The sequence below is a fragment of the Ursus maritimus genome, unplaced genomic scaffold (genome assembly GCF_017311325.1).
Source record: "Ursus maritimus isolate PB19 unplaced genomic scaffold, ASM1731132v1 scaffold_10, whole genome shotgun sequence".
Lineage (NCBI taxonomy): Eukaryota > Metazoa > Chordata > Mammalia > Carnivora > Ursidae > Ursus > Ursus maritimus.
The window spans coordinates 17,980,499-17,995,162 of record NW_024423344.1 but is presented as its reverse complement, the minus strand read 5'-3'; the positions used below and the strand labels follow the sequence as shown (position 1 = coordinate 17,995,162).

Below are 14,664 nucleotides of genomic sequence, written 5' to 3'. Positions count from 1 at the left end.
TGCACTAATAAAAATAATCATAGCCAGGGTATGCTCACCGCGTGCCCACTACGGTCCTGTGCGGTTGACCTACATTACCTTATTCAATGTTACTATTACTGATGCAATGTTACTGTCACTGCCATTTAACAGGAGACACCTGGATCATCCCAATATTAAGTAGTTTGCATGCACTCACAGAGCTGTTGTAAGTGGCTTATTACTGGCCCACCTGAAAGAGTGGCGTTGAGTCGACTTTAAACCCATCGGATCCAGGCTGATTCACTAAGAGAATAGCTTCGGGGTCATCCGCTGCCAGCTTGGCATTAAACAGGACATTTCCAAAACTGGTGGCTTGTGTTTCTGGCTGAGCTTTGTCCTTTAAGCAATAAAGAAAATGAGGAGTGCTGTAGATAACGCCAACTTTTTCAAGTACAGACTGGTTTCTTTAGGTTTGTGCAAGTACAGATTACCAGAAAATGTCACCATTTCGTTTCATTTGAAAAGATATTTTGTTTTAAATACCAGACAAAAACATTCAACTTTGATCATCTACCTAGTTCACTGCTTGGGTCAAAGCGCTTACCACAATTTTAAATCTATATAAGAGTGAAGGAGAGTCAGCTAAGCAGCCGTATTCTGCATTCGTGGGACTATATTTGGGAACATAGCCGTCAGCTCCAGTGCACAGGAACACCTTCTCAATGCTGCAGTAAAAGGAGTCACCCAGATTCTGGACGGGATCTACCATGACACGCCCATAAATGATGTCACCTGAAACAGACACGCGGAAATGTCATTTCTGTTACGTGGTAAGGCGCGCCGATGTGACACTGCAAACCACTGGTGACAATGAAGCCCTTAGGGAGCACTTCCTTCTTTTCCTAATCTGCCATCAAATGTTGGAAGACCTTCAGGATGTCACCCACTCCCAGGCCTCAGATGAGACCACTCTGGGGACTGACCACAAGTGACTGCGGATTTACCGACCCTCACATGCTCAGTCAGTAGAGGGAATAACCTCAAGGCTTGGCCTATAATTTCATATTCATAATTCCACTGTGGTCTAAAGTCTGCTTTATATAAATAAATTACTTGGCAGGATGCAGACGAATAAAGTATATAAAAAAGAAAATACTGATAAAAAGCTGAGTTGGCTTTATTTGAAAGAGTTTGCGGAAATTCCCTTGTATTCAATCATCTATTTCACAGCTATTACTGAACTCCCACCACGTGTGTGAGGCATTCTGCTAGGTGCCAGGAACACGCCACTGAGCGGGACAGATATAACCCTCGCCCGTGAGGCATTTACAGTCTCGAGTAGCTTTAGTATTTGAGTCTATGCGCCTTGAAAGAGGATTCAAGAAAAAAACCCTAGATTTGTTCCAAAAGTCACGTAGGTAAGGGAAATAGAGATTAATTTCCCCAGAAGAAAAACATCCAGTAACATATTTCCAATTTCAGTGGTCCTACGCCATCCCCGCCAAAGTGGTAAAGACCCAGTAACATTCTCAGAAGCATAACCAGAGGTTATAATTTCCCCTCTCACACATGATCCCAGCAAAGCGAAGCACAACAGTTGCGGGGGGAAACCGAGCTGATGTCTCACTGTGGAACGCATACCTTCTGCAAAGGCGACGTCACTCTCTTGCCCAAATCCCATGGAGCCGTCCGACAACCAGAGACTCTTCTTGGAGAGGAGGTACATTTGGGTGTTCAGGCTGAACTCGGCTGCCACCGGATCGCTGACCTAAAACCAACGGGAAAAGCCCTTTTACGGGTTGTCAACTGCTCTGGCGGCGAGCAAATGCATTACTCACAGACACACATGTGCCATACACGGACGTGCAGACAACGAAGGACTGCACTGCAACTTTCACATCCGGACCAACCAATGTAGGAAATCGGAACACTGGCTTTGTCCTTCGTGAGAAGCAAACGTTTTGACTGGGACTAAATAGCGTTACGTGAGTTCTTCCCATTGGTTTCGCAGGCTATGTACGGGACTTGTTCATATCACGCTCAGTGCAACACTTAGTATAAGTCTTTGGACAAAAAGTGCCATCATATCTCTTTTATTATATACTGGCAATTAGGTACTTTGACGTGGCATGAACTACAGGGTATTTATTTTAAGAACAAGGCAAAGACGTGCAGAAGAACTCCAGGGAAAAATCCTCAAGTCTCCAAGGTAGCGAACTCCAGGAGGAGACAAGATCATGTAAGAAAAAAAAATAACCCTTGAGTACTCTTAAACTCTGGATTTTATATCCTGAACCAACGGCAGATAAAGGGCAGTTCTTTCCTCCTTCCTTCTCTTGCTTCTCTCCTGTCTGACTTCCTTTCTTCTCAGCATGCGAGAATTAAAGTCACGGTGTGAATTTCTTTTTTTTACCGATACAAGTAAGCCATGACCTTCATAAAGTGGGATTCGAGAAGTCGTGGGAAAATAAGTGCAAGAGACGCACCTGTTGGAACCGTATGTCGAGGTCAAAGGTGATAGGCTCTCGGGGGTTGCAGGTGACTGGCAGGCGGTACTCTTGATGCGATGGAGTGGTGCAAGGCAGCAGTTTCACTGTGTAAGTCCCTGAATAGTCACGTACCTTGAAGGAGAAGGGAGGACATTCATGTTTTTCATTTAAGTATCTGAGGTGTCGTCCAAGGCAGCAGAAAAGGAAAATTAAGTAAGAGCCTGAGTCACTTACTGCAAAGTCAGACACAAAGCTCCATTGCTGCACTGGCTGGTTATAAGTCGGTTCACTCCTTATGAGGCGCAGGGAGAAGGTCAGGCCTGGATGATCAGCGGACATGATCATTGAGCTCGTGAAGGACGCTAGACAAGTGCCAATAAGAATAATAGTAAAGCGGTTGTAAGAATGCCTAACAGCTTAGGGTTTTCAAAGCACCTGATCGTACATTGCTTGCTTTTATTCTTAATACTAAGGCTTCAAAGCCCCAGTGTTGGTATAACTATCCTCATTTTCCCCCGCCTAGAGAATGGGGGCTGAGACCGATCATAGTGACTCTCCCAAGATGACACAGCTAGGATGTGTGCCTTCTGATTCCTAATTCAGTGCCTCTTCCACTCTGTGATTCCGTCAAAAGACAATTGTGCAGAAATGCTCAAACGGTTCGGGGCTATTTCCAGGGAAGGCACAGTAGTGCCGTAAAAGCTGCTGTGAATACATAATTTATTGTGCACCGAAGCTATGAGCGGAGCTTTAGTCTCTTAGCAGCCACACAGCGGGGCAAATGCAATTTATAAACGGAATCTAATTTTAATTAGATTGCCTGCAATTGTGTCTAAACACAGATTCAGTGTATTAGAAAGGTAGACTTGTGGAAGGGACCTGTGAAGACCAAGAAATCCTTATTTTCCAGAACTGTCAATTATAATAGAACAAAATGATTCTTTTTGGGTCGGTAGTTCTTATAGCTCAGCCTCATAAAAATACAATGAACCCTCTTCCTCTTCTGACTTTCGGCCTCTTCTCTCCTTTGTATGGAGCTCAAGCCCAGAGAAAGGAAGGCCTGAGAAGACCGCGAGTGAACTTTGTTCCCGTCCAATCTGACAACAGTTGGCAAACGGGCAAAATATGCAAAATACATTTAGTGATATGGAGAGTCAAATAAAAAAATATTTCTAATGAAATGTCCTTTATATTTAAAAGCAAGCCTGGACAGTGGACTTTAGTGACTGCTTCCTTATTGGTATTCAAAGCACAGTGCGTCAATTAGTAAAATGGCACAGCCAATCTTTATTAAAGATGATTAGTTAACATGTCCGAAATGTAAGTATCATAGTGAAGTGCCACTTCTGGCCCTATTATAAAGGCTTCTTACAATATCTTGTGAACAGAGAAGTGCTTGCTGAACAAATGACTTAAAATTCAACTTTTTATGCAACAGAACTGAGGTAGAGAAGGGGATTGGGATTGCTATGCTCTTTAAGGAAAACTCCACTTAAATGAACTCAGCAGAGTTTTCCTTTAGATTTACTTTCATCATTCTGTATTTGCTCTAAAAGTGTATGTCGGTAACGATGGTTTTGTAGCTTCTGAGATGTAGCTGTGCAATTATCAAGCCCTTCTGTGGATAAGTCACATTGACAATTCACTTGAAATTAAGGGTTTCAAAGCTCATCTGGTAGTGTGGGGTATGGAGAATATCCATGTCCTGTGGTACAGGGAGTGGCTCCTAGTGGACAACAGGGCTTACCGGGATGGGACAGCACGAACAAACCGTGGAACTGAGCCTCCGTCTTGAAGTTCACCACCAAGCGCCCCTCTTCACCGATGCGCATGCTCGTTGGGTAGAGAGAACCTACACGGGGATAGTGCACAAGAGTGGAAATTTTTGTGACCAGGGACTCCTTACATGCAGGAGTTTTTCCAAATTTGAATTCGATCCGTCTCATCTTTAAGCATTCTAGCCAAAGGCTGTGATCAGTAGAATTCTGAGTGATAAGAGAAGCAGAAGTGTTGTGCTTGTTTTGCTTTGTTTTCTAACAAGAAAAGGTGTCAAGAAGGGAGGCAAAATAGAATCAGGTAACATGAGTGAGGCCAACATGAAATACACAGACTGATTACAATAGACCAAGATTTTTCCCCCCTAAAGGCATCAGTCTACATAAATGAAGCTGTAAATTAAGAGACACAGTAGAACTGTCAAGTTTTGAAGATTTGGACATGGAAGTGGGTTTGTGTTCTCCAGAACGATTCCAAATTTTACAGACTTAATAAAAACTCTGGAGGTTTTCCAAAACTTTGAGCAACTTGACCAAAGTTGGTTCCAGAGATAAGAAGGAACCATAAGATCCTTATGTAGAACTTGAGAACCACAACATGGATCCACATTAAAGTTTCCTTAAATATACATTTTCTAAGGCAAGATATGTAACTAAAACATTGAAATATAAAATAATCTGGGATGATCACTCCAGGTGATCATGTTACCTTTCACATAGCTTGAAGGCAATCTTAATCTGTTTAAGATAGCAAATTTGGTGCACTGTCAATAGTACTTCCCCTCTGGCTCTTAAAGAGTAGGGCAGGCATGATGCTCAGATAGGCATGGAAGCAAAACAGTATAGCATGTGCCTGAAAAGAACCAGTACTCACTCTATGGATAGCTAAATCGGCTTTATGCTTGTGGACTTCGAATTATTATTCTGATACGGAGATTGAAACAGAGTTTGGCAGAAGCTTATGGGCTCAGCAGTTAGTTGTACTTACCATCACTGTTCCACGATGTTCAGCTAAAATATTGCAGAATAATAGAATTTCAAAATAAAAAGAATATTAGAAGTCTAGTCTACCTTTGAGAACAGACTGAGTGCCACAAAGGTTAAGCAGTATGTTCAAGATCACACAGCTAGTTAGCTGTGGAAGCCAGAACTAGAATCCAGGATCTATCTAATTTTCAGAAACAAAAAGTATAATGTTTTCCTCTTGGGTTCATTTCTTATTTTCAGTTGGAACTTCCTCTATGCGTTTTCTAGAATCTAGGAAATACATAGACTGTGTGGTGTAATGCATAAATGATGCATCACCTATAATCGACTGTAAGGGTTAAATACCCATGAAATGTATATGATATATTTAACAGCCACATGTTATGCAAAATTTGACGCACTGAGATGATTTTGTTAGTTTTTCCATGACAAAATGAAATAATCTTAAAATACTGAATATAAAAATAAAATCTATTGAAAGTTGCTTCTATTATTTTTAGCTACGGCAAAAAAAGAAAAATCCTAAGTAATTCAAATAGGTAAGAAAACTTGTTTTCCAATTTATTAACCCACCTTGGAGTTCGGCTTCTGGTGGGCTGCCGATTCCATCATTCCACAAGATGGCAGTGTCATACACAAAAGTCAGGCGGAGCTCCGACTTCAAGTCAAAATGTTGCCAGCCTCCCACCCCAACCGGGGAATGGAACACGTACGAAACATAGAGAGGCACTCGAAGGGTTACATAGGATTGCACTAGATTTAAGACCTAAAACAATAAAATTCTGTCAACATGATTCAGTGTTAAGTAGAGGAGCCTAACTTTGTATAAGCCACTTTCTCCTTTCACTCAACTAGAGATTTTGAGTGACCCTTGAGGAAAGGAAGTGACAGCATTTATACTATTGCCCCCGACTTAATTTTGGAGCAATTAACTAGTTGTTACCATTACCTTCCTTTGCAACAAAGGATATGCGGCAGAAACCTTGAAAGTACATTGCATTATTTTAGCATATTATACCCACACAGTCCTTTTTGTTTCCTAACAGCTTTATTAAGATATAATTCAGTATATATACCATCTAATTCAGTGATTAAAATGGACAAATCAACAGTATTTAATGTATTCAGGGAGAGTGCAACTTTCACCACAATCAATTTTAGGACACTTTCATCACCTCCAAAGGGAGGTTCAACCCATTAGAAGTCACGTCTTCCTTCCTTCCTCCTCCCAGCCCCTGGTAGCCACTAGCCTATTTTCTGTCTCTGTGTATTTGCCAGTTCGGGACATTCCATGTACATGGAGTCATACAGTATGTGGTCTTTTGTGACAGGCTTCTTTCACTTATGTTTTCAAGGTGCATCCATGTTGCTGCACATCTCAATACTTTTATTTCTGAATAGCACCCCTTTGCATGCATACACAACACATATTTATCTGTTCATCAGGTGATGGACATTTGGGTTATTTCCTGTTTTGAGCTATTGTAAGTAACAGTGCTATAAGGTACTTTTGAGTTATGACATAAAGGAAGATAGAATAAAGAAGGAAAGATCTAGCAAACATGTTGAGTAATGACATGTAATACTTAATATGCCACAAAATTAATTAGTTGACATGAAGTGACTTGCTTTGAATTTTTTACTTTCCTTCTTCAGGTATTTTGTAGGAGAGTTAGTAGTGGAGGATAAACTAGTTTTTATTTATTGAGCCCCCAGGTTCACAATAAAAGCTATTTAATATTTTTACTCCCCCCATAATTATATTTATATGTGTGTATGGACGGTTGGCTGGCTGGTTGGATGGCTGGCTGGCTGGGTGGATGGGTGGATGGGTGGGTAGATGGACAGATGGATAGATGATGCACAGAAAAGGAAAGAGAGGAAAATTAAGTTTCGAAGAAATAAAGCAAATTTCTCACAGAAATCTTTAAGCTTTCTGAATGGCCCTGCCAGTATTAGAACCCAGCCTTTGGCCTGTGCTTTTCTACTCTATCACACCTCATCACATTCCAAACACAGCAGAGGGCAGTCCTAGGATCACCTACCCAACGTTATCATACTGAATTCTCAAAATAGCTCTGCAGAAGAGCTGAGCAAATATAACTATCTTCTACCAGAGGAGATGGACTTAGGTCAGATCATACTCTTTAGAAGTTCCAGTTGGACTTTCTAATACCATTCTAATTCTCTCTCCACATTGAGCTGGCAACAAGGATCATATACAAGTGTTAGTGAACAATACAAAGAATGATAACAATAATTTGTCACTTTGTCATTGAGTAAAAAATAAATTCCTTAAATCACAAGAAATGATAAGCTGAATCGCCTACAAAAATACATAAAGAGAAAACCATCATCCAAGCAAATTATTTGATTCCTAGCTCTGTAGTAGTTAGCACTCCCCATCATCTGCTAACCCGGCCAGCACAATAGGGGCCTTGCAACCCAAGTGCTTTGAGATAATATTTGTTAAGGGTCAATATGATTGCCCTCAGTGAGAACTTGATCTTGTAGTGGAATTTTAACACTCCAGTGTAAAGAGGAGTGCTCAAGTCAATGTATACGTCACAGGAAATTAAGATTAGTATTTCAACCTGTGATTTTAATAAACCATCACCTTTTAAAAATTAGGCTTTAGGAATGAGTTTCCAATTAAACTTTCTAGGTGTTAATAATTTTCACCAACATTATACTCTATCTATCAGGTGTTACTGAGTGTGCTATTTTGGAGAGAACTACTAATATTCACTTCCTATGAGTTACTTGGCGCAGAGCTCCCTAATTTTTATTTTCTTTCATTTGATTCTTGTGGCAACCTAGAGTCTGACCATTTCTGGACAGCACCTTATTGCATTTTCTTGTTCACCACGGTCAGACCTTCTTTGTCTGCTTGGAACTTCTGTCTAGAGTAACTGGTGCCAATGGAACGATGTCCATCATTCAGGCTCCCTACCTGTTCATTCTTGTAAAACTGAAGAATGCAATGCTGTCAGTCTAACTTCTGGACATCATTTTAATGAGCACTTAATTTTCTCTCAGCCTGCATCACAGGGCTTTTTAGGGGATTTGTTTATACTAAGAGAAGTAGATGTTAAATCTGGTACACTGCTCTTAAAGCAACTGTGACACGACAAAGGAGTTCACATGTCCTTGCAGATGTTTGAAGTTTCTTCAACAAAACCAAATGATACTTTAAATTCCATACTTAAAGGGAAAGTATAAAATGTAAGTTCTCTAGAAAGGTAACACTGATATAAATCTCTACTACTACTGCTACTAAGTGGCTAATAACAGACAGCAAGTATATATTTGGGGAAGTAATGTCAGCTGAAGACACAAAAGAAATTCTGCCGGGCTGTCTCAGATGGGTAAGAGAAGGGAAGAATAAGAAGGAAAATGAGTATGCTAAAAGAGAAATTATACACGGAATATTGTCTATGCGGGGACTAGTGTTGAGGTAAACCACAGTTGACGGAATTCTTCACTTATTCGGGCGCCCAGCTTAAGCTATCCGAATTACATGCTGCTTTATTGAAGTAGAAAGCATATATACGCACTGCTTCTTATAGAAGTTGGCAGTATACATATGTACTAACGAAAACTATCTAGATTTAATCTGTCCCTTTTCAACTTTCATTTGAGCAAGGCTATATTCTACGTGTGTTAAACTTAAGCTGTGAAGAAGTCAACAAGACTATTCAGTACGATCAGTGCTAACACTCAAGTATGTAGACCAGCACTCTTCAATAAAAATATAATGTGAGCCGCACATGTAATTTAAAATTTTCTAGCAGCCATACTTCAAAAAGTAAAGAGAAACATGTGAAACTAATTTTAAGAATAGTTACTTAATCCAATATATCAAACGTGTTACATTTTAATATGCAATTAGTATAAAATAATTTTTGAGGGTTTTTGTTTTTGTTTTTTGTTTTTTTTTGCTACTGGGTCTTTGAAATCTGGTATGTATTTTACAGGAACAACACATCTCAATTTTAAATGCTCAATAACCACACCTGGCTAGTGGTTATTGGGCAGCACTGATTAGACTCTTCCACCCAAGGGCTTTAATTAGACCACACAGGTTGAAAACAATAATCATTTCAAAATATTTTATAATCCAATATCCCCCCACTTATCATGCCCACATAATGTGGGATATGGGGTTTGTGCTCGCCTCAAGACTGAAAATTGAACTAGAGCTGTTAGAATACTATCTGAGGGCTACCACTGGTGTGGATCTCCCAGTAGTTGAAATTTCTTTCTGTTGCTCCTTTCGTTTCCAGAAATATGTCTACATCATCAAGATGGTGGTGTTTGTGAATGTGTGAAGGCGGCTCATAAATCTCAATAGCTTGAAGTCTCTGTAAAGCCTGTACTTAGCTACTCAGTGGAGAACACTGTTTTAACAAGTTAGAATCCTTAGCCAAGGGATTAGCAGTAATAGCAGCCTACACATCCAGGAACACTTGGAAGAAAGAGACCTTGGCTTCTGTCCAATTACAAGGCTTTCTAAAGGCCTACGGGATCAGAGATGCACAAGGGAGACCCTGGAATGAGTAGGGTCAATACTGGTCCACAAATTCTTCAGTATTAAGGACAATTCTATGGGATATTTACAATAATAGAATTAGAAATTATCTAAATGGCCAACAGTAGAAAAATGGCTGAATAAGTTATGATGACCCACAAGGTAAAGTACTACGCAGCCATCAAAAGTCATGTATCTTAAGAATTTTCCTTGCCGTGAGAAAGTGCTCAAAATGTTAAGTTAAAAAGCGGTATACAAGATGGTATAAATAACATTACACTGCTACTATTAAAAATGTGTATGTACATTAGAAAGCACTAGAAAATCTGTGCACGGTGATAGTGGAATAAGATTTTTTATTTTAAATTTTTTTAGTTCCCCAGCTTTCCACCGTGCTAGCATTACACTAACTTAAAAAACAAAGAAACTGGGGTGCCTGGGTGGCTCAGTGGGTTAAGTGCCTGCCTCTGGCTCAGGTCATGATCCCAGGGTCCTGGGATCAAGCCCTGCATTGGGCTCCCTGCTCAGCGGGGAGCCTGCTTCTCCCTCTCCCTCCCACTTGTGCTCTTTTCTCTATCTCAAATAAATAAATAAAATCTTAAAAAACAACAAAGAAACCACAGTATAAAAAAAAATAACTGACAAAGTTGACAAACTAAGAAGCAACATGCTCCGGGAAAGCTACACATTTTGGATTCTTACTACTTTTGTAAAATGATTTAGAGTAACATACATGTGAGAAAGAGTAAATCCAAATACTAAGTGTAAAATAATGGGATGGAAAGAGATGACTTCTAAAGTATATTTTTACCCTAAAGTTCCATGTTTTTAAATCTCAACACACAGTAACAAGGAAGCAAAATTATTCCTCAAACCAAGCAACTAGGAAAAAACACATTCACTTTTCCAAAATCATGGAAAAGCATGCCTTCTCATAAGTGAATTACAGTTTGATGTTTCCAGTGAAAACTTACTTGAGGTTGCATTTCTGTAGCTTATTTCTCCTCCAAGAACAATGTTATCAGTTGGTGTTTAGCTGACAAATTAAGAGTGAGGATTCTGACCTGGCAAGACCAATAGCCAGGCTCCTGAAAAGTGGAATGAACTGAGGGCTTTCATGCGTAAAAGACGTTGCTTTCAAAAGAAAAGTCACCGCCAAAAATATCCAACAGTTTTAAAAACTCGTTTTACCTTTAATAACTATTTCACAACACAAGTGCTTTTTATTGCCCACCGACACAATTTAAATTTTTATTTACAAAGCACTGTTTTGTCACACAAAAAAGTGGAGCAGTATTATTTTTTTAATTTCTATTTTTCTTTTCCTGCTATTTATCTGCTTTTGTATTTTAGAAACCATTAAAAATGACTTTAGCATTGAAGATCATTAGAAAAGTCTGCATTTCTTTTTCTTGGCAAGTAAAATTCTTAACTTTTATAGGAACGAGGGCTGACTCTTACAACTCTGCTCTGTTGGGAGTGTTAAGCTCTGTGACTGGCTGACTGCGGCCCTCACCAGGTGCCTGGGATGGTCCCTGGCACAGAGCAGGTGTTCAGTTCATATTTCTTTAATGAATGAATGTGCAGAGAACAAGGTGAGGAAAGGAGAAATAGTCTTAATAGCAGTTAAAGCTAGCTGTAGTCAAACTGTATTAAACTTAATAAAATTTCATTTGTTATGAATAGAGAACTATCTTGAATATTTCAGATGATTCCTTCAGTTTGGCAACTCTTTCTCATAAGTTAAATAATCTGAAGGTGGGAGGTTAGGGAAGGTAGAGAATCTTTCTCAGAGAGTGTTAGAAACAGCTTTTCACGGTTAAGCATCTGCCTTCGGCTCAGGGCGTGATCCCGGCGTTCTGGGATCGAGTCCCACATAAGGCTCCTCCGCTATGGGCCTGCTTCTTCCTCTCCCACTCCCCCTGCTTGTGTTCCCTCTCTCGCTGGCTGTCTCTATCTCTGTCAAATAAATAAATAAAATCTTAAAAAAAAAAAAAAAAAAAAAAAAGAAACAGCTTTTCAATCACAAAGAGAAATGCAGGGACTTGCCAATGTTTTGTAGAGAGAGGTAGCTTTAGCCACTAAGAACGCACAAGAAAAAAAAAAAAAGTCAGTTCATGTTGTTCCTGGGGGAAGCAATTACCAGTGAGTAAAATCTGTTTGTACAATGGTCATCTTGATCTGAGGTGCGAGTCTAGAAAAGGACGAGAAGAGAGACAGTCACATCTATTCCATACTTGGCTGGGGCAGTGCGTACTAGGCAGAGGACAAACAGACTGGGGGCAGCCCTGGCTTGTCCAACGAGTGGGCAACACAACCACAAAGCTGCTACGACCACACTTACACATACTGATGGTTGACCTCTACTTTTCCCCATTTTCCCATCCTAAATTCGGAAATGTGAAAGTTTGCAAAACGTACGAAAGCCTAAAGCAGAATTGTTGACCAAGCATTTAGTTTGTTTTCCTTCAGGTGCGGCCTCATGAGAGACGTTTTCATTTCCGCCTGAGCTGCTGGTACTCAGCTGAGGCTACGGACCGCAGTCGCTAAGGCAGAGACTGGCATCATTTCATCAGCACGGGTTTGATGGAACGTGGCAGACGTGTTCATGACCCCTGTTGGGCAGCATTACTGTCCCGAGAACAGACAGACAAGTTCATTTGCCTTTCGTGCAGTTGTATGTGTGACCACATCCATTCCTCACATTCACCCAAATGACATTTAATTCACTCAAATAAATGTCCAGGTAAGAATCATGATGTGTGAAGAGCACCAGCTTACGAGCGAATTGAATTTGAGCACATTATTTGAATTCTCTTTGCTTCAGCCTCATCTCTAAAAAGGGGAGAAAATTCGTAGTTATTTCAGAATGTTGTGAGGACAGCATTTGTGGAAATATGTAAAGTATTTAGGAGAATGGTGGGCACACAGTACACATTAAATAACTGTTAGCTCTTACTATTATAATCATTATTCTTATTGTTAGTGCAATTATTAGGTATTTTCTCTTCTTCTCTAGAACCTGAAACTAATGGGGAGTAGTAGGGACATATCTGAAAAAATTATATTTCTTCCACTTGAATTTACTTTTTCTTCCTCCTCGCCTATATTTAAGTTACGTGTGTGCTGGGGGGAGGTGGTCATTTAGAAGAATATCAACAGCTAGGGGAGAAGTAAAAGTTTAAGCCCAAGGAGCCAAGTAGTGGAAAAGGAGATGCCCATCTCTGAGCTCCACTCTAAGCATGAGGAACACATCTTATTGGACTGTATTAATGTTGAGTTAAAGTAAAAAATTCCTTTCAGAAGAAACTCACAACACAATCGGGCCAGCTTAAAAAGATAACACAAACTCGTTAAGAACCGGACGGGATAATTCTTGTATTCCTAGTATTATGTAACAGAAGGCTTTCAGGTGAATCTTAACTGAAAACCCTGCAGTTGCTCGTTTTCACCTAACGGAGCAAAACCGCGGCCATCTCAGCCACAGAAGCAGCCCGGTGACTATCCCGGAAGGCAAAGTACTGAAGCCAAACAATTAAATAGAGGACCAGTGATTTAAGAAAATACACACGCAGCAAAGTGTAGTCAGTTTAGCTGAGCATTTTACGGTAAGATTTGGTCAGAGAGATGCACACAGTAGAGAGACAGGATTTGTATTCAAAATGCCCTTGAGACACTGGGGAAGGGGGCAGATGTAATAGGATAGGACCTCCAAGGGCAAGGGCAGGGTTTTCAATAGACAAGGCTGTCTGGCCTGCAGATACAAAAGATCAACAGAGAAGATGGAAAATATTCCTGAGGGCGAAAACAGACTAGAGACTAGATGAGAGCCACAGAAAAGCCCCATGGTACAAAGTGAAGGTTAACAAAGTACTAGAACCAGAATGCCTGGGTGGCTCAGTTGGTTAAGCGTCTGCCTTTGGCTCAGGTTATGATCCCAGGGTCCTGGAGTCAAGTCCCACGTCAGGCTCCTTGCTCGGCGGGGAGACTCCTTCTCCCCCTGCCTGCTGCTCCCGTGCTTGTGTTCTCTCTCTCTGACAAATAAATGAATTTTAAAAAACTCAAAAAACAAAGAACTAGAACTAAAATGTAATCCTATTTACTATATCCAATTTTGTTTATGCCAATAGACCCTGTGACTGATGCAAGATCCTGAGAGAAGAGCAACCGGAAAGAAAACAGGAATGATTTAAAAATGGATTGAAGGGGTATTTGGGTAGCTTAGTCAGTTAAGTGTCCAACTCTTGATTTCGCCTCAGGTCATGATCTCAGGGGTGTGAGAATGAGCCCCACATCTGCTCCTGGCTGGACATGGAGCCTGCTTAGGATTCTCTCTTTCCCTCTCCCTCTGCATCCTCCCCCGTTCCCACTGCCCATGCTCTTTGTCTCTCTAAAAAAATAAATAAATAAAAAATACAAATACAGATGGATTGAAGATAAGCTCTGTGAGTAACAGCTAAAGAAACAGAGATATCTGACCTATAAAGAGAAAGGCTGAGGTAGATTTGTTAATATAAGTCTTTATATTTATTCTGGGGCAGGACTTTTTTCTTTCATATTTTTTTTCTGGTGGCAAAGATACACTAGGGAAGAGGGACCTGAAGAGGTAACACTTCCGAGGGCTTAAGTAACTTGCCCAAGGACACAAACCTAGAAAACATCAGAGACAAACTTAGGTCTGCATTTGCTGGATTCTAATACCCAAGCCCTTTCCACCATTCCACAGTCTCCTTATAGCTGTTTGGGGATTTTTACTAATCCATGCAAATTTCTGAGTATTTTGCTGCTTTTAGAGGAGACAGAGATAATGTCTTATTTCCTTGGTCCAATAGTCTCCGGACGGCACGAATGGCTGCCCATTCCGCATCAGCACCAGCTGAATGTGTCAGGTTTCACAGCTCTGCTGTGGGGTTAAACTGAT

At 40.4% G+C, this 14,664-nt stretch overlaps 1 protein-coding gene across 1 annotated transcript in view; it reads right to left on the bottom strand.

The window, feature by feature from the left end:
- FREM2 (FRAS1 related extracellular matrix 2) overlaps positions 1-14,664 on the bottom strand; it is a 151,461-nt gene that overhangs the window by 1,746 nt on the left and 135,051 nt on the right. Inside the window, exons 17-23 of the mRNA XM_008692266.2 lie at positions 5,786-5,978; positions 4,198-4,302; positions 2,685-2,812; positions 2,448-2,582; positions 1,603-1,729; positions 566-753; positions 212-358 (exon numbers count right to left, since the gene is read on the bottom strand). Of these exons, the coding sequence (XP_008690488.2) occupies positions 212-358; positions 566-753; positions 1,603-1,729; positions 2,448-2,582; positions 2,685-2,812; positions 4,198-4,302; positions 5,786-5,978 (1,023 nt within the window). The remainder of the gene's footprint in view (positions 1-211; positions 359-565; positions 754-1,602; positions 1,730-2,447; positions 2,583-2,684; positions 2,813-4,197; positions 4,303-5,785; positions 5,979-14,664) is intronic.